Raw genomic sequence first — 27,971 nt, forward strand, 5'->3', positions numbered from 1 at the left:
GGCTCAGTGGTTAAGAGCACTTGCTGTCCCCAGCACCCACATGGCTGTTCATAGCTGTCTATGACTCCAGTTCCAGGAGAGCTTATGCCCTCTTATGGCCTCTATAGGTACTGTGCAGATATGGTACATACATGCAGGTGAATATTCCTTCATATAAATAAAATAAATAAATCTTAAAAGGAAGAGTTACAAAAATAAAGAGAAGAAAAAAGAAGAAAGGAGAAGTGGAAGTGGAAGAGGAAACAATTACCCAAGCAGGGGCCTCGATTGAGGAATTGTCTTTATTTATAAAGGAGACCAAGATCAAATGTGGGAAGAACCTTTGAATAACAGTCAAGACAAGGACAATGTTTCACCTTTCACTCTCACACCTGAATTGAAGTATCTTCTTGCAGCTGTTACAGATCCATTTGTTGGCTTTAGAACAAGTGTGGTAGTGGATGTAAATGTGTTTGTTTTAATCCCAAGTGTGGGACAGAAACTGCCTCGTGAGAAGTCTTGTGATCTTTGTCATCTGGGACATATCCTAGAGACGTCTCTCCTGGAGAGAAACGCTCCAGAGAAAACTTGAAAGACGCTATTGTTGGTCCCTGCTGTTGCTCGCACTTCTGCTGATTTCCACTGCTGAGTTTGCTGTTGCTTTGCTGGACTGCTGGAATCCTGATGACAAAGAGTGGAATCTCCCCAAGGAACTGAGTCTAAAAAAGTCTAACCTTCTTTCTCTCCTACCTAGGATCAGTGGGTTGGAAGGGAGATAGAGGCATTAAGGAACCCAAATAACACAGGTTTACAAAAAAAAAAAAAAAAAAAAAATCAAAGCCTCCATCGATGTTTTCAAACTTCTATTATTGACTGAGGACTAGAAGCTCTTCCAGAACCCTGCAGGATCTCAGTGACAGATTAGAACTGCTGAGACACCCAGAAACTAGCACCATCTTGGTCTCTCTAGGATAAGACAGCCAGCCACTGTGGGACTGAGTACTCCTACTGCTGAGGCTCCCAGCCTCAAGGACCCAGTGATCACCAGGTTGTCAGCCTCCCAGCTGTGAGACAATTATGATGATGATGATGATGATGTAATAAAATACATATTTTTATATTGTTCATCCTATCATTCTGTTCCTCTAGAAAACCCTTACTCATATACCATATTCACATAATGACATGTTCTAACTAGCATCCCTCTGACCAAATAGCCTTTGGCTCCATCCATACAAGCAAGTTCTTGTGTCTCTTTTGATCAACTTTAACTCTAATACCGAGGCCTCATCCCTCCCATACATTCCCCTAGACAGTAATTATCACACTCATTGAGAAGAAAAACACCTATCAGATGGGAAGATGATCAATGACTGACCCCCATGGGGCTGAATTAAAGTCAAAGGCCAATGTCCTCATAATTCTCCACTAGGACAGGAAGGTGGGAGAAGACAAAGACTAGAAGTCACATTTAAGGCTCCCCACTCCATTCATTTTATCCTCAATAAACTCTAACTTTAAATTTTAGAAATAAGTACATTTCTTTATGCCGTGTCAAGAATCTAATTCCTTTTTTTTTTTTTTTTTTTTTTTTTCGAGACAGGGTTTCTCTGTGTTAGCCTTGGCTGTCCTGGACTCACTTTGTAGACCATGTTGGCCTTGAACTCAAGTGATTCACCTGCCTCTGCCTCCTGAGTGCTGGGATTCAATGTGAGCACCACCACACTCAGACCAAGAAAGACTGTAATTATGCATCTTCTGTTTTAGAACAATGACCAGCTTACAGATATCTCAAACCACAGCCTCTGCTAGAGATTTAAGGGGAAGGAAATTAAATACTGACACGATATCCATGCCTGCAAACAGCCATTATAGACAGTTGTGTCCTACTTTCAAGAAAGGAAGGTTGCATTGCTCAGAACAAAGCAGTTGCGGTCCTTGTATATTGCTTACTTCTTTATCTACCCTTTCTGTTCCATTCTGCTGCTAACACTTTTTGGAACATGATCCAAGGAGCGAGAAAGGCATTCTCACCTTTCCTGTCCTGCCTCATAACTTACAGATTGTCCCTATCTTTATCCCATGCTGGAAATGTCATCAGTCTTAGAGCTGAGATAGAGACTTGACCAAAAACCATGCTTCATAAGTATACTTAATGCATGTCCTTAACTGTTTTTATTTTTCTTCTACCTTTCTTTGGACTGACTTGTGAAACTAAGTGAGTTGATATAAAGGCCTTACCCCTAGGCCTCAGATTGTGAGGGGGAATAAAAATAGAAAGAGGTGGTTAAACCAAGGCCACTATTGACCTAGACGCATCTAGAATATGACCCATCAGCTCTCTGGGCTTCTGTCTTCATCTCCAGTGTCTGCCTTTTGCTCATGACTCCGCCACTGCCAATCATCTTTGAGTCCTCGGAAAAGCAGTGTGGTACAGTGCTAATGAGCATCCTGTGGCACCAGGATGCCTACGTTTGGATCCTAGTGACCAGTTAGTGCTCTGAGATGTCTGACAAGAGTGAATAAATGAGAATACATGTAAGAGTAAGTAGGGCATAGCAAGTGTTAGTTCACAAGCAGATCCACTAGCCTGCCTCCAGGTTGTTTAGCAACCTCTGGTGTCATCAGCTGCCACCAGGTGTGTGCCAGACACACTTCAGCTTTGCATCAGATATAAAAGGACCAACCTTTCTGGGGCACCCCTTCTCTCTCTCCCCCTCTCCCTTTTTTATAATAAACTTCTTCCCTTATATTAAATATGTTGTGGTGGATTTCTTAATGGTAATAATAAGCTTTCAGAGAACATTTGCATTCATACCAATGACGAGAAATCAGCGTAACTGAATACAAGTTTGGAACGGAATGCTTAGACTGCAATAACACTGTCTTTGAAAGTAGGAGATACTCATTAGGTGAGAAGGCTAGAGTTCAGGGTTCCCATTGTGGGTGTTCACAGAGTTCTTTTCCAGCCTCTGATTCCATCACTCACCTCCAGTCTGAGTCGTTGGGAAATCATGCATATTTCCACGGTCACAAATGCCACTCGATTTGACCCATCTGAGTCCACCATGATGAAAGCACGGCTATACAGCCTGGTGAGGAGACCTTGTGCATTCTGGTCACTTTTGCCATAGCCCATCTAAAAAGAGAGAAAGGCACTGAACTTCTCCAGGAGCCAGGCCAGAGGAGTTTGCTCAAGGACACAAAGACAAAAGAAAATGCATGACTCTGTGGCTCAGTGAGATTTGTGTGTGTGTGTGTGTGTGTGTGTGTGTGTGTGTGTGTGTGTGTGTGTTCCAAAAATGTAAAGTAGCCAAAACCATAATACCATAATAGATCCTTTCGTATTTGTGCAGAAAAAGAGAAAGAAGAAGTACAAATCAGGCAGGCAGGCCTTCTTTGTGAGGAGCAAGCAGGTGGCTGAAGTCTAAGTGCACTTTCCAAGTCTTTGATGAGCTTTTCTTCTAAGCTATCACAAGGAAGGCACTGTTTCTCCTTCCTCTGCTGTCAGTCAACTTTTCATCATTCTCCACACTAAGCCAAAGAAGATCATGCACTCCGATTCCACCACCCTTTTCTTACCATCTCAAGTAAACAAACAAACACAATCAAAATCATTAAATTAAAACTACACTCTGATCTTTCAATGGCCACCTCTACTTTTTGCCCTCCTACCCATAAGAGTGTTCATTTAGGGTTCAGAGTCACTCTTCAGAACAGACATCTGGGTATAATAAAATATATATATATATTTGCTAGAAGGGAGCAAATTCCAGCAGACAACTGCTTGCTCCCATTTTCTAAGCAAGCAGAAAATTTCACTACTGGTATGGTGGCAGCCAATAGACTGTCTCTGACTCAGAGCAAAACCTTGACTCATAAAATGACTTAATTAATTAATAAAACAAGCAAAACAAAGTCTATTCTTGTCTGTATTTTACAAGTAGATTTATGGGTTTTACTAAAGATTTTTCTAGTTTTTTTTTTTTACCAGAAAAACTACCAAACAGAGAAGATCAGAGTGTACAGAAGCACCCACAAGAAGCAATCAGTGGACGTTAAAAAAAGAACTTGAACCTAAATTTTAAAATATGTTTTCCTTATAGGATAATACTCTTACTGGTGGGCAGCAGAAAGGTCAATAAAAAAGCTAGAAACAGTGATTATGTAAGAACCTGGAATGAAGGATGCCATACAACAACAGTACTTGTTTCATGCCCTCCTCAAGGAGCCCAGCTGTCTACCTACCAAATTGATATCTGATACTTGTCCTGTGCAATCAGCTCGCCCAGCACCAATGTAGTAGCCACTGAAGTTCTGAAATAGAGGACGGTCTGGAGTATGTGTAATTGTAGAAGATTGGGTGGTGGCCGTAGGGTCCTGGGTGCTTGAAAACCAGTGATTTCCTGAATCTAAAAACAGAACAGGACATTTGAGAAACAATATGCTATTCTACTTCCTTCCTGGCATCAGTTGGAAGACACAGTTTCAAGCTCCGAAGGAAAACTTTTAATATTGTCTCTCATCTTTAGCTTTGTTTGATTTGAATTGGTTCATTTATTTCTTAAGACAGAGTCTCATTATGTAACTCAAGCTGGCTTGGAACTGGAAGATCTTTGTTTTTATATGCTGGGATTGTAGGTGTATGCCACCACACCTACCAATGGTGTGCCTTTGCTGACATATAAAGTAGAAAATGAGAAAACGAAGCCTGTTTGAAGTCATAAATCAAAACACAGTCTTGCTCTCTGACTAGTGGTGTTTCAAAATAATAAGGCCTCTGCGGGACAGTTTTCACGTTCAGCTTCTCCTTGCCAGCATTTCCTTGCCACCTCATCCACTTCACTTGCCCTATCTTCCCACCCTAGTCAAGCAGACCACGTGGAGCTTACGGCCACTCAGATCCAAAGCCCAGCCCCTAAGATGGACTTGCTTTTCCAATGCTCTCCTCTTCATTAAGCCCTGCCCACTGCTCCCCTCAGAGCTGATCCATCTCCATTACTCCTACATCTAGCCCAAAGCTGTCATCTGTCATTTCTCTGCTTTGGTCCTCAACGTCAATTTGATCATCCTAAAAAAAAAAATATATATATATTGATATATATATTGTATATTATAAATAAATATGTGTATATATATATATCATACCAACTCTAACTATACACATATTTATTTATAATATACAAACACATATGAATGTCAGGGGATGGAAAATGATATAGAGATTAAAAAGCAAGTGACAGACACAAACATCTCGGTTTGAAATCTAATTCTGCCAGTTATCAAAAAAAAAAACAGATCACCTAAGATAATTCTCTTTTTTCCATCATAAGAAGAAGAGGTTAGAGTGCTTCCTCGTGTAGTCGTAAGCTGTGACTTTGTGACTACACATTAGAGAGTTGGAGCAGTGCTCCTGCGGGGCTTTGGCCTTCCTTCCAGCTGGCCATCTTACATACACATTTGCTTGCTCGCTTTGCTACCATCAGACAGTAGCCAGAGTCGTGGACACATCGAAGGTCAGCACCACAGGCCTTGGTGGCCAGAGAGACTTAACGAAGGAGATGGACAGCTGACCTCTTCTGAGATTCCAGAACTTGGGAACTGAAGCTTTATAGATCAACAACTCCAACTGTAACCAGCCTGACTGCAATGAACATATGATTAAGAGACGCTTGTGCCCTTCCCCATGGCTCTCAGCTATTGAAACAAAGGGCCCCAAAACATTGGAGTTGCCCCAAAAAATTCATGCTTTAAAGATGAAATGGGTGGGAATGTGGTGCTAGCCAGGGCTGGAGCAGGAGCTCATCTCCTGGAAAAAGAGATCATATAATTGTGCCAACTTTTTCTTCTGTTTTTATTATATTTCTTTTTACATATACATTTATATTATTACACATAAATAAAATAAACTACATACAGCAAGAAGAACTACAGAACAATCAAGAATTATATAAATGTTAATTCGTAGTGATTTTGCTATTTGTATTTGGCAAACTTGAAAACATCTTTCCTATCTTGGTGCATCTAAAATTCTGAATGAAAAGCAATATCTATCATATCTCATCTCTACTGACTAAAACATCTATCTAGACCAAAAAAAAAAAAAAAAAAAACATCTTAACCCCTAAACAACTAAGCCAATCTGGCAACTTGTCAAAGCACCTTGCAGGAAAGACTGGAACTGAGACCAAAATGGGAAAAAGGATCACATTTTGACCAGGTGGTAAAGGAAACCAAGCAGTTACACATACCACGTGCCCTCTATTTAAAACTAAACCTCATGTGAAAAGGACTTGGGGGTGGAGGGAGGATCACTGAGCCTCTTTGTTCCTCTCCCCACTGTGGCCATATTGAATATGAATATTTTTATGCTTTTCACTATGGCTTTGTCTCTTTAACTGGCCCATTAAGGATAAATAGCCAGCATAGCTTGATGGTGTTTCCAGGGCTCAGGCTTGGCCCCCCGCAACTCTGCTAATATAAGCTCCCCAGGCTTATATATAAGAACCCAGAAGCTTGGAGAAGTGACTGAACTAAGACTTCATGAAGTCTAGTCCCCAGACAACCTACAGCAGAATCAGATATTCCTGCAACTGCATCTCAGGGGGAGTTAATCCCATACATATCTCTCTCACAGCATTAGAGATTACCTTTTTTTTTTTTTTTTTTTTTTTTTTTTCTGCATGGCTACCAAATCTAAATGTGATACAAACTAAGGCCAACCCTCACATAGAGAGCAACCTCCTTGCAATCCTGGGGTTTTGATGTATAAAGTGACATCAACACTAGAACTTCATGAGAAGTTTATGAAATTAGATGAGAAAATAGTATAGAATTCTTACTCAACTACACCACCTCTACCACATACCTCTCCCTCCGCAAATTCTCTAATTTTAGGAGTCATGCTGAATGAATAATAAGTCCTAAGGACGATCCCACTTCCAATAGCCCAGGAATCTGCTTTGCCTACCACTGCAACAGAAAACCCTTATTCCTTTGTGTTTACAGAGAATTCGGGGTACCAAGACACAGCAAGAACTGCAAAAATGAAGAGGCTACGTATGGGAAATTTTTCACCTCCTTTGTTACTTTACATGAGGCTAGTTCTCACTCCTTAATTTAATCAAACCATTCAGGCCTTATCTATCTTCTCTATTCAGTTAACAGCCATGTATCTTTGCCCTGAAACGCCCTCTAGCCATGAACCAATAATATCCCTGGAAATGCAACTATATCTGTGTGCAACGTTGCAACAAGGAAAACAAGCAATATCTAAACACCACAGGGCAGATTATAAGATACTATAATAAGACATGCTTGTTTATAGAACTTGATTGGCCCTTGTAGGGGTTGAGTCTGAGAACCTGCCTTTACTGTTTTAGGGTGCTTTGTTTAGCTGCTTTCGTTGGTTTTCATTTTTGCTCCCAATAGAGGAGTATGCCAACCAATGGGTAGGTAAACACTGAAACCTAGAAGAAAAGGTGAACTTACTAGACTTAGAAGAACCTTGAACTATGAGTACATCAACAGGAAAGCTAGGAGGATACATGTATCTGTCTGTTATCTGGCTATTTATGGGCAAAGGTAACTGTAATTTAAAAAAAAAAATGCTGCTATCATTGCAGAAAACACAAATCGTACCTTGGGAGGCAGCCACCATCTCAGGCTGTTCACAGGCAGCCAAAGCAGGAAGACACTATTTCTAATCTCGGTGCTAATCAACAATCTAGACACATCCTACAGTCTGAGAATGACATCCTGAGGAGGCCGAGATGCTTACCTTTGTGGTTTTCGATGGTTCCACTAGTAACGAACAAGAGGGTGAGTAAGGCCACTGTGATGACTGTCATTATTACCAGAAGGAAAATGAGGAATGCTTCCAGGGTAGAGAAGGTGCGCTTTGCCATTTCTACTAAGACAAAACCAAAATGGAGGGAGAAACACAGGAGGAAAAGGAACTACAGACGCACAGGTGCATGCTGCTTCACTAAATGATCATAGCTCTTGCATTTCAGTAGACTACGCCAAGGATGGCACGCAGAGAACACACTTATCTCTGACTCCATGTCCCAAGTCCTTAGAAAACAAGGCCAATAAACACAAGCAATTGGTATGAAAAGTGTAGATATGGCTTCCAAATCTTTCTTGGTGCAATGATTATGCTGACAGCCACTGCTATGACTCAACACTGGCGCATGAAGTAAAACCCATTTGCATTCCTTGGCTATACCACATTGCGTTTGCTTATGGCAATGGTATTGTTTGTGGGCTTATCCACGGGTCTGGCAGGGAGGGGGTGCTTCCATGGGGTGATGGATACATGACACACTGCTTATACTTTGCAGGAGGCTAGCTGGCTTAGAGCTATCCTCTTTGTTTATGGACCAAGTACAATTATCTTGACCAAGGGTTTGATGGCTCAGTGGTTAAGAGTATTGACTGCTCTTCCAGAAGACCCAGGTTGGATTATCAGCATCCAAGTGGAAGCTTGCAACCACCTGTAACTCCAATCCCAGAGGATCTGATACCCTTTTTTGGTTCCTGTAGGCACTAGGCATGCAAATTGTAGACAGATATACATGAATGCAAAACACCCATACATCTAAAATAAAATAATTTAAGCTATATATTTATTCATGGAGACAGGGTCTCTTTATGTAGACCAGGCTGCCTTCAAACTCATAGACATCTATTTCCCTTGGCCTCCTAAATACTTAAATTAGAGGAGTGTACTACCATGCCAAGCTAAATTTAATAATGATAATAATGACAAAAGATAATGTTTTTTGAAATATTTTTCTTGCCTGGATGGAGGTGAGAGTCACTGTATTACTGTTCAAACTGTTGTCACCTTCACTTACTGCTTGAGGCAGAGAAGGAGACTGGTAGCTCAAGCCAGAAATCAAAAAAGGAAATATTTCTTTTGGTATCAGAAAGATGTCATATAGCTTGCAACCCCTGTGTTCCAAATAAGCACTTCTTTACCATTTTCTTTAAAGTATTTCAGAAGGATTTATCATCATTGAACATGATGTCAGCAGTTAGGATCCTCTACAACAGCAGTTCTCAACCTGTGGGTCACAGACCCTGGTGGTGGTGGTGGTGTCAAACAAATGACCGTTTCACAGGGGTCACCTAAGACCATTGGCAAACACAGATGCTGAGGTCCATGCAAGAGGAACAGCAAAACTGCTCTAGAACTCATGGAATGCGGCCCACAGGTTAGCAAACCCACGATTGGTGTGTTTTGGTGCACAGGTTAGTAAACTCACAATTGGTGTGTCTCAGCGAGGCATAACTCTGAGAACTGCATGTCCTGAGGATTTCATGCTGTTATGGAGCATAGCTCTGCTTGTTACCTATGCGGTCCTTATAATCCCCTTAACATGTGAATATAAAGGGGACTTCCAGTCCCTCACTGGGCAGTATTATTGGCATACGCAATAACAATGCTTGATCTCTTTCAGGCATTGCTGCTGGACCAGATTAATGATTTAACCACCACCTTTGAAAACAATCTACAGATGTAGATTGTTAACAATGATCATTACCCTTAGAAAGAATTTGGAAAAATAGATTGTTCAACAAGATTAAGTAAAGATGTTTTTGTTAGTGGCTCTGATATAGAAAGCCTTATGAAAAAATAGATTGTTTACCAAAGTGAAGTAAAGATGTTTTTGCTATTGGCCCTGATACAGGAAATCTTAGTGGACAAATGAAGTAGAGCGAAAGTACCCTCTTATTAGTAAAGCTGGGGACTTTTTGAGGTTGGCCAAGCAAGAACAATGGCCCATAGCACCATTGGCTGACGTGACTCTTTCAAGCTGAGCTGGTGACTAAGATAATGATTGATTTCCTTATTCTATTTTTCTGTCCTCAGGTTCCTGATATGATTTAATAAAACATATTAATGAGTAGAGGAGCACCTTTAGGAATTAAAGTAGAAATGGCTGAGTGTTTTTATATAGTTTAGATTTGTGATTCTTTTAAGATCTTTATAAGATTATTTCTTAAGATAATTGATTCGTTCTTTGTAACTGCAAGTTGCAGCCTGCCATTAAAGAAAAGCTGGCTGAGAAATTATCTTGCTTGCTTTATACTCTGTTAATATGTAACAAATTGCTTAGGTACAAATGTGTGTGGGCTCTTGGAAAAACTTGTTATTCATCTTTGTTTCTCACCCATAATATGTAAAACATTGGATCATGTGAAGGTATTGGGGAACATGATTTTCTTACATATATCCATTGTAATCATTTATGTATAGAGAAATAGAATGTAAACACATTGTGATTTTTGTACTGCCTGAAAGATTTTGTTGGGGCATATAAACTCTAGGAGAAAAAAATAAAAGAAGAAGCTTGTTAGAACCTACCTGCTGGAGTCTGTCTTACGTCATCATCAAGCGTGTGTGTGTGTGTGTGTGTGTGTGTGTGTGTGTGTGTTACTTTTCTCTCCTTCTTTCCCTTAATTTTTTAGGTGCTTGCCACCATGACTGGAATCCCCTACTAGGGGCCATCAGCCCTAGCCCCCAATAGGAGCCATCAGCCCTAGCCTTCACTTGCCACCATCAGTGGAAACTATTGCCAGTAACTATCAGTTCCGGCCTGGAAGGTTGCCTTCAGAGAAGGTCTACAGAGTCACCAGCCAGCCAGCTACAGGATTCACACCGCACCTCAGGTTTCCCTAGTATCTGATGTCGAACCTGGACTTTGATACACAGACGATTCATAGCAGTAGCAATCACAGTTACAAAGTACCAATAAAAAATAATTTAAGGGAGGGAATCACCACAACAGAGGAACTATATTAAAGGATTATGAAGGTTGAGAACCACTGTTCTACAATATAACGAGAAGGAAAAGAGCCTGGTGTTTTAAAACCAAATTCTGAAGTCTAATTACAAAGTTGAAATCTCTTACCTTCTCCTTACAAGGAAGTCTCGGGAAATTTTCAGATATTCTACCTCAGATATACGGTAATCATTTTAGTATCAGTGTTGTAGAATTCCATAAAATGAGGCTCTGTGTTGTCTGTATTGCTTCTATTGTCCCTAGAGATGCAATTAAGTGCTCAAATGATAGTCTTTATCATTATATTTCAAAATAGCAAAAGCTGCACTCCTTTCAAGTGTGGAATATTAGAGCATTTTTATAAACCCAAGTAACATTTTTCAGAGTAATTTTTCATTTTAAAAAAATTGTGAATTTATAGCTGGGTTGCCTTATCTGGCCTCAGTGGGAAAGGAGGCACTTAGTCCTGCTGCAATTTGATGTACCAGCATGGGTTGGTACCCACTGGGGGCCTCCCCTTCTATGAGGAAAATGGGAGTGGAAACGGGGTGAGGGCGTGTAAAAGAGGGACTGGGAGGAGATGGGGGAGGGGCTGCAATCAAGCTGTAAAGTTAACTAATTAATAAAAAAAAGGGGGGGCTGTTGAGTTATTTATTTTATATGTGTGTTTTGCCTACATCTTTGTATGTGAAACATGCATTCACCTGGTTCCCAAAGAGGTCAGAAGTCAAATTCCGCAGAACAAGAATTAAGGATGGCTGTGAGCCATCCTGCAGGTGCTAGAAACCAAAACAAGGTCCTCCGCAAGAACAACAAGAGCTCTTCATTGCTGAGCCATCTCTGGCTCGGGCCTACTTTTTTAACCTTCCTTTAGGAAGCTCAAGCAACTGTGTAGAATTAAAATCCCAGGATTTGACCTCAAAGCAGGTGCTTTCTGTCTAAGATGCCGTTCACCTCAGAGTTTCACAATGACAAGAGACATTAGGTGCATTCAGGAAGGCCCAGACAAGGTTTTGTCTTGATCTGACCCAGATGACAAGATAAACAATGTCATGGTCAGAGTCTCTGTTAGGATATAGTTTATACTTATAAAATCTGAAAGTTGACATTTTCTCAAATGTAGTAATCAAAGTATGGCAGCAAGTACTTTCTTTTAGGTGTGCCAGGTACTCGACACCTGCTAATGCCTGCCCGTGGGCTTAACCCATTGAAATCACTTAATGGTTTCTGTAAGCACTGGCTTTTGCAATCCTTGGCTAGAGGAGAAAAATCAACATAAAAGCAGAAATTTCTGAGCTGTATTGACCTGGGAAGGGACAAAAAGATGGGACATTTTCCTATTGGTAAGCTGTCTTGTTCTTTTACTCAACACCAATGATTGGGCAACCTCAGATATAAGCCAAGATAATTCTGTCTGTGTCTTAGTCCCAGTTCCCTTCATCGGTCTCCAGAATCAGGAAATGCATCTAAAATGTGCCTCTGAACCTGTGATACTTAAGGATATTTGCCTGTCACTAGCTGCTATTTCAGTTGTGGACTTTAAGCCTATTATGTTTAATACTTGCTTAAAGCTTTTACTTCTAGGTGCTTTTTCTGAACCAAGATGAGGAACAAGTAGGCATCTTAATCCTAGGTCATCAGAATGAATACTCTACATATAAATGTAGTCACGGCTTGTCTCTGAAACACAGATAACACACACACACACACACACACACACACACATGTATTGATCTAACTTCTTACTTGGACTTGAAAGATCTACGTCTTATGCTTCCCCATACTTTTTATCTGCCAGGGTTACTATTAATACATAACCATTCTCCTCTCTCTCTCTCTCTCTCTCTCTCTCTCTCTCTCTCTCTCTCTCTCTCTCTCTCTCTCTCTCTCTCATAGACCCCCTCCCTCCTTTCCTCTCAATCCTACCTCCTTGCTCCCTTTTTCCTATCCCCCTCCCCCTTCTTCTCAGAGAAGGGGAGGCCCACTCCCATGGGTACCAACCCACCCTGTCACATCAAGTCACAGCAAGACAAGGCACATCCTCTCTCACTGAGGCCAGACAAGGCAGCTCAGCTAGGGGAAAGGGATCCAAAGGCAAGCAACAGAGTCAGAGACAGCCTCTACTCCCATTGTTAGGGTATCCACGTGATGACCAAACTGCATATCTGCTACATGGGGGGGGGGGGGCCTAGGTCCAGCGTGCTCTTTGGTTTGTGGTTCTGTTTCTGTGAGCCCAATTGGGCCCATTCTTTTAAAGCCACTTTTTCTGACTTTACCACCACCACAGCCCCCTTTTCAGGAAATCCAACTTTGTATTAACACCATTTATTTCTAGCATTGATAAATAAAATTTCAAATCAAACATTAAGGGAGATGTCTTGTTTATCCCCCGAGGGCCAATGCCTCGCAGTATATTTGCAACACAGAGATCTATTTTTCAAGGAGAAACCAATGAAAAAATTAACAATTTGACACAAATGGAATTTCAAGAGTTGAAACTCCCAGATTTTGTTTTTCCAGGTCTACATAGTAAGATGAGTTAAGATTCCTTTTCCATATCTCCTCATTAAAAAAAACAAAAAACAAAAAACCAGAAGTAGTTCTTACCTGATTCTGTAGATCAAAGCTGTGTTCACCTCCCAGGAAAACAAAATGGTTATTCAGAATCCTATTCCTTGCAGGTTGCCAGACTGATTTCTCAACGTGTTTTCAAATCTGTTAAGGAAAGATTCCATAGTCAGGTCCAGGCACTAATGTTCTCATTAGCATACCTATGGCCACAGCATAAGGATATGACTAAAGTACAGTGATTACAGAGAGCTTACGTGCACTCTGCTGAGCCTGCCTGCTGTTGGAGATAGGCACCGCAGAAGGCCTGTTAGACTGAAGGTTATTTCAGTCTTAATGAAACCCTTCCAGGATGACAAATTCTGTGGCAGGCCTGCAACCCAGATTGTTAAAAAGTATTTATACATTTATTTATGTATATATTCATTTCGTGATCTGGAAGGGAATGGACTATGGAAACCACTGAGTACTATTCAGAATAAAGCAGTGATTTTAACTTTTCAGTTTTTAGGCACTTGTAGTGAAATGTAAAATCCAAATGAAATAAGAATGTGATCCATGGATCCAAGATGGCGGTGCCGATCACACACCGCTTCTGCTCAGCAGGACAACCAGGACTGCACAGAGACCTAAAGACCAAACTGAGATTAAAAAAAAAAAAAAAACACCAGTGGTGCTGATTCCCAGTTAAGAAGGATGCACATTGTGTGGAGCATGGATGGGCCTGATCCCTGGCCACCCAGCTAACCCACAGAAAAATCCCAGGGGGACAATCCACATTAGCTGCCATCTTGAGAAAAACTGTAAGACACCTGGGCAGCTTTGGTCTCTCTTGCCCATCTGCTGCTTACCGGATCTGGGACAAAAAGCAGACAGGCAAAGCTGAGTCCTGGCTCTAGACACAATCCACATTAGCTGCCATCCCAAGAAAGAGTGTAGGACACTCAAGCACCTTTGGGCTCTGATCTTTCTCAGTGCCCCAGCTGCTTACAAACCCATGCCAGCTGGGTCAGAGAGCAGATAGGCAAAGCCCTGTCATTTCAAAAAAGGCCTGTGGAGCATCCAAGCAGCTTTGGGTTCCAATCTCTCTCAGTCCCCCAGCCGCTTATCAGCCTGATCCATCTGTGACACAGAGCATACAGGCAGCAATGAATCCAGGTGCCAGGCACAATCCACATTAGCTGCCATACTGCGAGCAGCTTCAGAACTGGGTCTATCTATACCCACCCACCTGAAGCATATTGCTCAGACACAGCTAGGATACAGAGCAGACAGGCTGAGCAGAGACCAGCGCAGGCCACACTCCACATTACCTACCACCCTGTGAGCAGCTTCAGGCTCTGACCTCTCTCTGCCACCCAGTGACTTACTGTTCTAGACCAACTAGGGCACAGAGCAGATAAGCAGAGCCCTGTCATTTCAAGAAGGCCTGTGGAACACTCCAGCAGCTTTGGGCTCTGGTCTCCTGCAGCCCCCCAGCAACTTACCAGCCTGGCCCATTAGGGATACAGAGCAGATATGCAGATCTGAGTCTGGCATGGGCCAAGACTCACATTTGTTGCCATCTCAAGAAGGTTTGTGGGACACCTGAGAAGCTTCAAGCTTGAATCTCTCATAGCCACCCAGCTGTTTACTGGCCAAGCCCATCTGGAACATGGAGCAGATAGGCAGAGCCCTGCCATCTCAAATAGGACTGTAGGGCACTTGAGCATCTTTGGGCTTGGAGACCTATCAGTCTACTCCTCTTGTGCCTGACCTAACTGGGATACAGACTGGGAACCCAGCTGAGCTGAGCTATGTGTAGGCTCTAACACCCACTGTCCAACATCCTGAGGAGGCCTCTGGGAGCCCTAGAAAGCAAACTTCAGCTTGGAGCTCTCTTTACTTGCTCCCAACCTGCCTTGCCCATGTGAGACACAGACAGCGGCCACATTGGAAGAACCTCTATGCCTGCTAACACCAGACACAACCAGATGCCTAGAGGACAGCACAAAAAGGTGAGCAACAAAACTCAGAACTATATACCACCACCAGAAACTAGCGATCCTACCACAGCAAGCCCTGGAGATATGAACACACATGAAGTGCAAGGAGAAGACTTTAAATCTGAGGTGACGAAAATGATAGATGCTGTGAAGGAGGAAAAGAAATCACTCAAAGAAAAACAGGAAAATACATTCAAACAGATGAAGGAATTGAATAAATCCTATAAAGAACTGTAGAACTTCTAAACAGATGAAGGAATTAAATAAATAATTAATTAAAGTTAAATTCAATAAAACAGGAGAAGGAAATGAATAAAACTAATCAAGATGTAAAGAGGGAATTAGAAGCAACAAAGAAAACACAAACTGAGGCAATCTTAGAGTTGGAAAATATATGAAAGAGAACAAGAATGATGGACACAAGCAACGCCAACTGAATACAAGAGATGGAAGAGAGAATCTGAAGTGTGGAAGATACTATTGAAGTTATCACTACATCAATCAAAGAAAATGTTAAAACTAAAAAGTTCCTGACACAAAACACCCAAGAAATCTGGGACACTATTAAAAGACCAAATCTAAGAATAATAGGAATAGAAGAAGAAGATTCTGAGCTCCAAAGCCCAGAAAACATTTTCAACAAAATCATAGAAGAAAACTTCCCCAACCTAAAGAAAGAAATGCCCCTAAACATACCAGAGGTCTACAGAACTTCAAATAGATTGGAACAGAAAGGAAAACCCTCCCACAACATAATAATCAAAACATTAAATGTATAGAAAGAAAATTAAAAGCTGCAAGAGAAAAAGGTCAAGTCACATATAAATGCAAATCCATCAGAATTACACCTGACTTCTCAACAGAGACTATGAAAGCTAGAAAGGCCTGGACAGATGTCACGCAAACAGATGCCAACCCAGAATACTATACCCAGCAATGGGTATAGATGGAGAAAACAAGATATTCCATGACAAAACCAAATTTCATCAGTACCTAACCACAAATCCAGCTATGTAGAAGGTACTAGAAGGAAAACGCCAACTCAAGGAGGTTAACTACACCCAGGAAAACTCAGGAAATAAATAACTCACATCCACAAATCCAAAAGACAGAAACATACACACACACTCTACTACTACCAACATCAAAATAAAAGAAACTAACAACCACTGGTCATTAATATCTCTTAAAAGCAATGGCCTCAACCCCCCAGTAAAAAGATACAGGCTGACAGAATAGATTCAAAAACAGGATCTATCATTATGGTGCATACAAGAAACACACCTCAGCAATAAAGGTAGACATTACCTCAGAGTAAAGGGTCGGAAAACTGTCAACTTTCAGCCGAAACTGATCAAAAAAGATGGCAAAGGTCATTTCATCCTCATCAAAGAAAAAATATGCCAATATGATGTCTCAATTCCAAATATCTATTCTCCAAATGCAGGAGTACTCACATTCATAAAAGAAACATTACTAAAGTTTAAATCACACACTGAACCCCACACATTAATAGTGGGAGACTTCCACACCTCTCTCTCCCCAATAGACAGATCATCAAGACAGAAACTAAGTGGAAAAACAAGGAAACTAATAGACATCATGAAACAAATGGACCTAACTGATATCTACAAAACATTTCACCCAAACACAAAAGAATACAACTTCTTTTCAGCACTTCATGGAACATTTTCCCATATTGACCATATACTTGGTCACAAAGCAAACCTCAATAGATACAAGAAAACTGAAATAATACCTTGCATCTTATCAGAGCACCATTAATTAAAGCTGGAACTCTACAACAAAAGAAACAACTGAAAGCCTACATACTCATGGAAACTGAAAAACTCCCTACTCAATGACATCTGGGCAAGGGATGAAACAAAAAGAGAAATTTAAAACTTTCTAGAATTCAATGAAACTGAAAGCACAACATACCCAAACTTATGGGACAGAGTGAAAGCAGTGCTAAGGGAAAAGTTCATAGCACTTAGTGCCTTTTTAAAGAAACTGGAGAGATCCCATATTAGCAACTTGACTACACACCTGAAAGCTCTCGAACAAAAAGAAGCAGACCCACCCAAGAGGAGTAGATGGCTGGAAATCATCAAACTGAGGACCGAAATCAATAAATTGGAAACAAAGAAAACAATTCAAAGAATCAACCAAACCAAGAGCTTGTTCTTTGAGAAAATCAACAAGATTGACAAACTTTTAACCAAACTAACTAAAAAGCAGGGGGAGAATTTTTAAATCAACAAAATCAGAAATGAAAAGGGAGACATAATGGCAGACATTGAGGAAATCCAAAGTATCATCAGGTCTTACTTCAAAAGTTTATATGCCACAAAATCTGAAAACTTAAAGGAAATGGGAAATTTTCTTGATAGCTATCAACTATCAAAATTGAATAAAGACCAGGTAAACAAATTGAATAGTCCTGTAACACCTAAGGAAATAGAGCCAGTCAGCAAAAGTCTCACAACAACAACAACAACAACAAAGGCCCAAGACCAGATGGATTCCCGACAGAACTCTACCAGACCTTCAGAAAAGAGCTAATACCAATTCTCTTCAAACTATTCTGCAAAAGGAACATTACCAAACTCATTCTATGAGGCCAGAGTCACCTTGATACATAAACCACAAGACTCAACAACAAAAGATAATTTTAGACCAATTTCTCTTATGAACATTGATGTAAAAATACTCAATAAAATACTTGCAAACCAAATTCAAGAACATATCAAACTATCATTCACCATGACCATGTAGCCTTTATCCCAGGCATGCAGGAGTGGTTCAATATATGGAAATCCATCAATGTAATTCATCATATAAACAAACTGAAAGAAAAGAAACCACATAATCATCTCCTTAGATGCCAAAAAAGCATTCGACAAAATCCAACACCTATTCATGTTAAAAGTCCTGGAGAGAGCAGGAATACAAGGCACATATCTAAACATAATAAAGGCAATATACAGCAAGCCTATAGCCAACATCAAACTAAATGGAGAGAAACTTAAATCAATTCCACTGAAATCAGGGACAAGACAAGGCTGTCCACTCTCTCCATTGCTCTTCCTAGGTAGAGCAATAAGACAACTAAAGGAGATCAAGGGGATACAAATTGGAAAGGAAGAAATCAAACTATCAGTATTCACAGATGATATGATGGTACACATAAATGACACCAAAAATTCTACCAAGGCACTCCTACAGCTATAAACACCTTCAGCAAAGTGACTGGATTCAAGGTCAACTAAAAAAAAAATCAGTAGCCCTCCTGTATCCAAATGACAAACAGCCTGAGAAAGAAGTTAGGGAAACTATACTCTGCACAATAGCCACAAATAATATAAAGTATCTTGGTGTAACTCTAACCAAGAAAGTAAAAGACTTGTACGAAAAAAACTTCAAATCTCTGAGGAAAATTTGAAGAAGATTTCAGAAAATGGAAAAATCTCCCATGCTCATGGATTGGGAGAATCAGCATAGTAAAAATAGCCATCTTACCAAAAGCAGTTTACAGATTCAATGCAATTCCCATCAAAATACCCACACAATTTTTACTAACCTTGAAAGATCAATTGATAACTTCATATGAAGAAACAAAACAGCCAGAATAGCTAAAACAATCCTGTACAATAGAAGATCTTCTGGAAGAATCTCAATCCTGGATCTCAAGCTGTACTATAGAGCAACAGTAATAATAAAAAAAACAGCATGGTACTAGCATAGAAACAGGCTGATTGATCAATGGAATCAAATCGAAGACCCAGAAATAAACCTACATACATATGGATACTTGATTTTTGACAAAGAAGCCAAATCCATACAATGAAAAAAAAAATAAAGATAGCATCTTCAGCAAACGGTGCTAGCCTAACTAGATGGCTACATGTAGAAAAATGCAGATAGCTTCATATCTATCACCCCTCATAAAACTCAAGTACAAATTGATTGAAGACCTCAACATAAAACCAGACACGTTAAATCTGTTAGAAGAAAGAGCAGGGAAGAGACTTGAGTTCATTGGCACAGAAGACAACTTCCTGAATGGAACAACAACAGCACAGGCCCTAAGATCAACCATTAATAAATGGGACCTTATGAAACTGAAAAGCTTCTATAAGGTGAAGGACACTGTCAACAGAACAAAGTGACAGCCTACAGACTGGGAAAAGATCTTCATCAAACCTACGTCTGACAAAGGGTTAATATATAAAGAACTCGACTCGATATTCTAAGAGCATATATAGGGGGAGGAGGTCTCCTTCAATCACAGACATAGGGGAGGGGAGAAGGGGGAAGTGGGAGGGAGGGAAGAATGGGAGGAAACAGAGGAAGGGTTAACAATCGAGATGTAATATGAATAAATTAATAAAATTTAAAATATATATATAAAGAACTCAAGAAATTAAAAACCACCAACCCAAATAAGCCAATTAAAAATGGGGTACAGAACTAAACAGAGAATTCTCAACAGAGGAATATTAAATGGCTGAGAAACACTTAAAGAAATGCTCAACATCCCTAGTTATCAGGGAAATGCAACTCAAAATGACTCTGAGATTCCATCTTACACCTATCCAAATGGCTAAGATCAAAACTCAGGTGATAGCACATGCTGGCAAGGATGTGGAGAACGGGGAACATTCCTCCATTGTTGGTGGGAGTGCAAACTTGTACAACCACTTTGGAAATCAATCTGGTGCTTTCTCACGAAATTGGGAGTAAGTCTACCTCAAGATCCAGCCTTACCACTCCTGGGAATATACTCGAAAGATGCTCCACCATACAACAAGGGCATTTGCTCAACTATGTTCATAGCAGCTTTATTTGTAATAGCCAGAATCTGGAAAAAATCTAGATGTCGCTTCACTGAAGAATGGATAAAGAAACTGTGGTGCATTTGCACAATGGAATACTATTCAGCTATTCAAGGAAATCTTGAAATCTGCAGGCAAATGGATGGAACTAGAAAAGATCATCCTGAGTGGGATAACCCAGACCCAGAAAGACATGCATGGTATATACTCACTCATAAGAAGATATTAGTCACATAATAAAGGTTAACTACACTAAAATACAGAGACTGATACATCAACCAAGGATCATGTTTGATGTGGACCTAGGCCCTCTGCTCAGATGAAGTAGCATAATCTCCTGGTGGGTCCCACAATGTGGATAGCAGGGACTACTTTGGACATGGATGCTGGCACTGAACTTTGATCACTTCCCCCAGCAGGGTGGCCTTGCCAGGCTTCAGAGGAAGAAGTTACGTGTAGTGCAGATGAGACTTGATAGGCAGAGACCAGATGTTAGGGGAGGAGGGCTCCGCACTTTCTGAGGACTAGGAGATGGGGGGAGAAGGGAAGAGGGAGGGACAGGGCATCAGGAGGGGATGAGGGAGGGGAATAAAATGAGGATGTGAAGAATTTAAACTGCAGAACAAACAGATAACTTATATTGCTAATCCCACTATATGGAAATAGTTCTGAGACTAGCTGATAAATGAATGTCTAGGCAGAGGAATGCTTCTTATTGACTGCAGAATCCCTATGATTTATTATTAGATGCCATTCTTTGTGTAACATGAATGAAGATTTACAGATGTCTTTTTTCTGCTCATACAAAGAGCAGAGATCCAGCCATAATTGTTCTGTGCATCATGTGCACCTTATACATTTACAATTTTAGGACTGTATAATGTTTGTGAGAAATTATGTTTTCAGAACAACAGAACCAGACACTGACATTGGATCATACCTGACAGGATTCATTCCTCTCAGCATGCTGAACACTGACACCCTGTATCCTTCATGTTTCAGCACCAAGTGCTTAGTTGCTGTTCCTCATCAGAACAAGACCGCTCCCAGCACACCCTCAAAGAAACCCTCCAATCCCAATTGGTCCAGCATTTCAGACTGTCCCCCACAGGACTCTAAGCCTAAAATTTCTCAACACTTAGAAACTGGACCACAAATGCTATTCTTAGCTTGTTTAACCATTTACCCAACTTTATTCAGCCCCTGCAAAGGTATTATTTGTCCAAAATCAGATGGAAGAAACTGTAAGAGAATAACAACCCATTTCCTTTAAGAGGGGTCAGGTAGGTTTTTGGTTGCTTTCTTGGGGTATAGAGGTTTATTTTCAATGGGAGTTGGCTATAAGTTATTATTGGTCTTATTTAAAGAGAAAACAAGGTTGGACTCAGGGATGTCTTTTTTTTTCCATTGTCCTCCATTCTTAACTTTGGAGATAGGGGTTGAAAAGGAAGAAGGGAAATATAGAAATATATAGGGAGGTTAGAACAAACATATATTAATGAATCTACTCCTCAACTTAATTCCTTAATTGTTACTCACAAGTTTATTTTTAATACACTGGTATAGAATTTTGTTTATAGATGCAAAATAAGTTTAATTTTAGATATAGTGGTATAGAATTCAAATGTAAGATTAGCCTCACATAATATATATATATATATATATATATATATATATATATATATATATATATTTCTACTCTGAGGTTTTGTACACATATAACTCAATTATAATACAAGGTTTACTTCCAATACTTTGAAATCCTATAACAGGTTGTTTAGGATAAACAAGTTATATAAGTTAATTGTTAGTTGATCAAATCATGGTCATATCAATTACTAGTCTATTTTTATCATAAGAATATACATCTTAGGTGCAAAAGATAGGTATGAGTCTATAGAAAGATAAGGTAAAATAGTTAGATAAGGTAATCAAAAACCTCAGAAACATAGAATATGGCATTTAAAATGTTTTTATTATTTTAAAGATTCATTGACAATGAGACAAGTTAACTCCTGTCAATACCTAGCCTACCCCAAAGAGGATGATGAGCATCAAAGAACCTCCTTATGGAGATAGCTTCAAATGTGGCAAACAAGCCACTAGGCAAAATGTCCTCATTTCTACCACAGACAGAATTCTGCCTAAAAAAGGGCAAGCTTGGATGCAGGCAGAGTCAACAGCCAAACTTTGCCAAGGCAGGGTAAGCAAGTCCTCAATAGTTCCTGCGTCACAAATATGCCTGTCAGATATATTGGGGCAGAGGCTGACGATGATGCTCCAACATTATAGAGAGTTTAGGGTGACTGTTCAGGCAGCAAACTGTCTCTGTCATCTTCTCATTTGGGAAGCTATTAACCTGCATTCCCTGTATACATAGGTAATCAATTTTATTCCTTTTTTCTCAAGTATCTGATGGGGTTGAAGATCAGATCATTTCATTTTACAATTAATCTTAGTTGTTTAGGGGTTAATATCTTTTTACATCTAGACAGATATTTTAAGTTGATAAAAACAAGATATGATAGATAGTGATTTATATTCAGAATTTTAGATGCACCAAGATAGGAAAGATGTTTTCTTCAAGGCTGCCAAATACAAATAGCCAAAACACTAAAAATGTAACATTTATATAACTCCTGATTGTTTCATGGTTCTTCTTGCTGTAGGTAGTTCATTGTATATATGTGTAATATTATAAATGTATATGTAGAAAAATTTAAAATTTTTAATAAAAAATGAGATCCATAAATAATGTTAACATTTAAAATTATATTGGCAGCAAGGTAATGACACACATACCAAGCTTTAGAGACTGTCTTAAAATAGTGACCATGATGACAGTATTATAGATCAAGTCCCAAAAGGCTTCAGTGGCACTGAAATTTTGCAATAGCACATGGTAAAGACCAGATATGAGAGTGCACAGCAAGACAGAGCAATTATCTGGTGATTAAGGGTGGTTTTTTGTTTTCATTGTTTTTCATCTCTTGGTGGTTTCTGTGACAGTCCTTGGATCCCTTTTGTAAAGAAGAAAAGAAGTTTTTCCTATTCTGTGACAGTCCTTGGATCCCTTTTGTAAAGAAGAAAAGAAGTTTTTCCTACTCTTAGAGACTGTGTTCTGCACACGTGTGAAGCTAGTGGCCTGCAAAAGCCAAGAACAGCAGAAATGGACTCACCCTACAGCTTCATTTTTCTTCAATGGGAAATGAACTCAAGTCTTTGGAAGAGTCACAAGTGCTCTTAACAACTGAACCATCCCTCTAGGCTCCAAATTTTCTTAATAGATTACTTGTATCTATCATTTCTGGGCCATAAAAGGCATGGTTCTGACTTTATAGAGTCTACATTTACAGTTATAGATTTTTACTCTTTAACCCCTAGAATACTTATTACTTTAAGAAAACGTGTCCATACTGTCCTTTATATCATTTCTTGCTTAAGAAACCAGACATCCTTGGAGAGACTGTTGCTCTGGGGTCAGGAACAGAAATTACATGAACCAAATCTATAATATGTTATTATATGTGAACTCAAGAAGGTCATCAAGATTATTATAAGTATGTCAAAAAGAAGTTAAAGCGTTCCTACTAATACAAGATTGATAATTTGATAGTTTTTAAAATAGGTACACAATGGGATGAAACAAATATGTTTGAGTCTGTTAACTCTTATGAATATGTAGTTATCATTTGCATCTCATGTGATTTTTTTAAGTTTTTATGATTAAATATTATATCCTTATTTATGGAGTACAATGTGTCATCTCAACTCATGTGCTAATGAAATGAGGATAAGAACTTCCACTTCTCCATAACTATTCTCTGTGGAGCCCTGTGATCAGTCACACATGAGAAATTATTTTAATCCATAGCTTTCTCTCACTCTGCCATAGATACAGAAACTTACCATTCCTATACAACCATCATTTTTTAAAAGACACCAAGGAACTAATCCTCCTTTCTAATAACCAATAGCAAAAATAGAGACGAAATAGGTTCACAAATTAAAAGTCTACTATAGTTTTTCTGTACAAATCTATCCTGGAAGAGTCAAATAATTGATGAAGGACATCGCACCAACTAAGGGATGGGGAGGGCATGAAAAAGACTCAACAAAGAGATTTGGCAAGCCTCGGTGTGTGATGTTCAAAAATTACTCTCAAGGATTTTTTTACCATTAAGTTAAATTTAAGTCAGATGGGCCTCTAAATCCGCCAGCCTGTTTTACAGAAAACACTAAAAGACAAGTGAATATGTGCCAGGACCAATGTGCTGAGCCAGCATGAAAACCCAGGCTGCCCAAAACTGAAAGACAGCGAGCTAGCTGGTTTATATACACGTAGAAGAGGAGAAAGGAGGGAGAGCAGGAGCAGAAGAAACACAAGGAGCCATGAGAGAGAAGAGCAGGAATGCCCGGATGGTAGCAAGGGGGAAAGGAGAAGAAACGGGAGAGACAGTACAGAGGGGACGAGCCAGAAGAGTCACAGCAACACTGGATGCTATCAGACTTAAGCCAACATCATTTGGAATCTGAAGGAGAGAAAGTGGATTTGCGTTTCCCCCAAAATTCTGAGACATTTGGGGGGAAACAATACTATCTAGTCATTAGATAGGCTATTAAAACGCTCTTTTCAAAATGTTACCATGCTAATTATTTTGTGGTTAAATTTTTGAAGAACTTTTTGTCATGGTGGTTGTTGTCCTAAAATACATTCTGAAACAAGATATTTTTAAGAAACAACAAGAACAAAAAAGCATAAGTTGGATGGATGGGTACATGTGGGTGGGTGAATGGATGGATATATGCACAAGACAGAGGGAGGAGACACAAGCTTTGTTCTTTGATATGCCACCAGTTGGCAGGACAGGCAGGTTTTTTCATATAATGCCAGAGGAAATAGAAGGCTTCACTCAAATCTTGTTCCAGTCCCAGAGGCTGGGCTCTCACCTTCCTACACTGTTAAAGTGGCTTGGGACCTGCCTGTCCTGGCACTGACATAAGATATCGAATCAGGATGGAACCCTTCGAAAGATGCAGGGGCTGCAACATGCATCGTTCTGCCTTACCTCATCACCATGTGCATCTGCTGGCAGCTTCCTGGCTGCTTCTTCTTTCCACAACTCTGACCCACATGGTCTATCTCTGAGCAGCAAAACCCTAAAAGTTAATCTGGGTTCTATACCTCAGCCTCAACTCTTGGTCCATGCAGTAATTTTGAGAGTTATTGCCATATGAAATTCTGTTCTTTTTAGGCTCTGTGGAGGTGTCTGCTATGGCCCACTAAGAACCTGTCTAAGCTCAGCCTCATAGAAACAAGCAATGGACCTTCCACATTTTCAAAATGTCTACATTCTAAGCTGTAAATCCTGTGCATGTCGAACAGTCTCTGTGAACATGTGTCAGAAGCTGTTCGTTTGTGTGTGTTCTGTATATATTAGGAGGTGTGTGTGTGTGTGTGTGTGTGTGTGTGTGTGTGTGTGTGTACACGCACACATGTGTAAAGGCAGAGATCAAGCTTGTATGTCATTCATCATTTATTGCTCGGAAATCATCAACTTTATGTTTTTGAGATAGGATCTCTTACATGGACTTTAGGCTCACTGATTATGTTAAGCCCTAGTGATCACCCTGTCTCAACACCCCTAATGATGGCATTTCAAGCACACAGCACCATGCCTAGCTTTTTAAGTGGGTGCTGGGAAACATACTTAGGCCTTCATATTTACACAGCTAGCATTTTTCCAACTGAGCCATCTGCCCCATACTCTAGGAGGATCTTTCAAATGAACAGTTTCGCACAATAAATTTTCATCAAAGAAATTAATTTTAAATACACAGAGTGGATGGGCTGACACTGTAGTACATTACTAACTCACAGATATTGCCCATGAATGGGAAAAATGATTTGAACCCCAAGACATTATGAGTTAGCTGTAGATTCACTTTTTCACTTGTCTCAGTTTAGCCTTGATCTGGATGAGAAAATTCTTTCTGTTGCAATCTGGAATTTAGATATCTCATTTAAGGCTGAATGCTACATTCATCCTACAGTTGTGGAGTCTAACTCCATTCTGAGAAAGAGCTACCAGACTCCATTGTATCACAAAAGACCTCCAACTCTAGTCTAGAAAGGACTCCCTGGATGAGGTCAAGCTGACTATTAGTTCACTTTGGGAAAGCACCCAAAGTCCAAATACACTTTCTGTTGGCATTTCTGTCTTTTCTGAGCTCTGGGATCTCAGTCCCTAGCCACTACATCAGTGAAGGTTGAGAGGCTTATCTTGGAGCTTGAATAAAACAACCCTCATGCACTTGCATCGGAAGTGGCTCCTGAGTGGTCTTTGGGGATCTCGTGATCTAGCCATAACACAGTGACTCTGGGATCACCGATAGAGATATTCTACCATACAGTAGGAAGCTCAAGTCCCTGAGAAAAGACCCAGGGACAACCACAGAGCCAGGGATCAGAAGGCATAGAACAGGGAAGAACATATTACTCATTACCCTGGAAAACTCACCAGCCCCATGTACCCCTCAAAACATACCAGCAGTTGTTAAGCAGCCTTTAGCTTTGCGCAAAGAATGAGAAAAACTGCCAGTGTTGTTGGAGAGTTTGTCTCCCCCACTGACTCCAGCCCTGCCCTGGATACAAAGAAACGAGATAAGTGAGGCCATTGAGGGCATGGGAAGGGCTGGGAGGTGAATCTGAAGGTTAATATTGGTTTCTTTAACCTTTCTGGGGTTTTTTTTTTTTTTCCTTTTTAGAAAACAATCTAACCAGAACATATCTTGTTAAGACATCATGGAATAATATATGTTTTTTAAAAGTTCCTTGCTAATTTTATAACCAGATGTCAGTTTTTACATCATGTAAATTCCTGAGAGTGGTAGATTTTGTACATTTATACCCCAGTAGCATCATTATCTTTTCTTAGCCCATATCTTATACTAGGTTCCAAAGATCTCTCTATCAAGCTTTGATAAGCTACCCAGAGAGAAGAGATAAAATTGAAACTGCATAACCTCACCATTTCTACACATGCGGTCAACACTGGGGATTTGTCTAACTTTTCCCAGGGTGCTTGGAAATTATTCTCTGGTGATTTATCCATTTCCAAAACAACAGATAAGAATTTATTTCATCTTGTCAGTGACAAATGTGACATGTTTGCCATACAAGATTATAAAGGCAGATTGGAAGAAAACAGGCAACAGCTGCATTTATCATCATTTCAGAGACAGAGTAACAATATCTTTCCATATAATTCTTGCCCACCACATAAATCACAGAAACTTAGCCTCTCCTTCCCAGTCCGTGGGATTATGGGAAAAGCACTGTGTTATCTTTTGGTAGAACTTAGGAAAGGGAGAGTCAAAGAGTAGCCTGACAGTATCCAGAACTGACCAGACTCAAACAACACTTTTTCTAAAACACAACAGAGAGAGGGGAGGCTGAATGGAGGTTGGTGGAAGGCGTGTTGTCTTCCATGTTCTGAGCAGAAAAAGACCTGAGGATGAGGTCAACCTGGTGAGATTCACTCATTTCCCTGATTAGAGCACATCCGTCTACATCCATACACATAGAGTCCCCCAAAATCAAAAGATAACGGGAGCCGAACACTTGTCTTTATTTGTGATTTTCATGATACTCTGACTGCCTAACAAGTAGAAACTTGAGGGATTTAGTTTGGTCTGGGTATGAGGGTACAGTGTCTTAGCAAGGAAGACATAGTGGCAGGAACAGCTGGAATAAGCAGCAGAGAAAAAGATGAACACCATCACTCAATCAACCAGTTCTTTTTTCT

The 27,971-nt window shown here is 40.0% G+C and overlaps 1 protein-coding gene and 1 long non-coding RNA gene across 2 annotated transcripts in view; both read right to left on the reverse strand.

Annotated features, from left to right (window-relative positions):
- Asah2 (N-acylsphingosine amidohydrolase 2) overlaps nt 1–7,886 on the reverse strand; it is a 61,617-nt gene extending 53,731 nt beyond the window's left edge. Inside the window, exons 1-3 of the mRNA XM_051146339.1 lie at nt 7,760–7,886; nt 4,228–4,391; nt 2,969–3,118 (exon numbers count right to left, since the gene is read on the reverse strand). Of these exons, the coding sequence (XP_051002296.1) occupies nt 2,969–3,118; nt 4,228–4,391; nt 7,760–7,886 (441 nt within the window). The remainder of the gene's footprint in view (nt 1–2,968; nt 3,119–4,227; nt 4,392–7,759) is intronic.
- Nucleotides 7,887–10,851: 2,965 nt separating this feature from the next.
- The window catches only part of LOC127190082 (uncharacterized), a 53,482-nt gene continuing 36,362 nt past the window's right edge, over nt 10,852–27,971 (reverse strand). Inside the window, exons 2-3 of the long non-coding RNA XR_007830684.1 lie at nt 13,380–13,487; nt 10,852–11,032 (exon numbers count right to left, since the gene is read on the reverse strand). This is a non-coding gene — a long non-coding RNA (uncharacterized LOC127190082). The remainder of the gene's footprint in view (nt 11,033–13,379; nt 13,488–27,971) is intronic.

Source organism: Acomys russatus, chromosome 5 (assembly GCF_903995435.1).
Source record: "Acomys russatus chromosome 5, mAcoRus1.1, whole genome shotgun sequence".
NCBI classification, from domain to species: domain Eukaryota; kingdom Metazoa; phylum Chordata; class Mammalia; order Rodentia; family Muridae; genus Acomys; species Acomys russatus.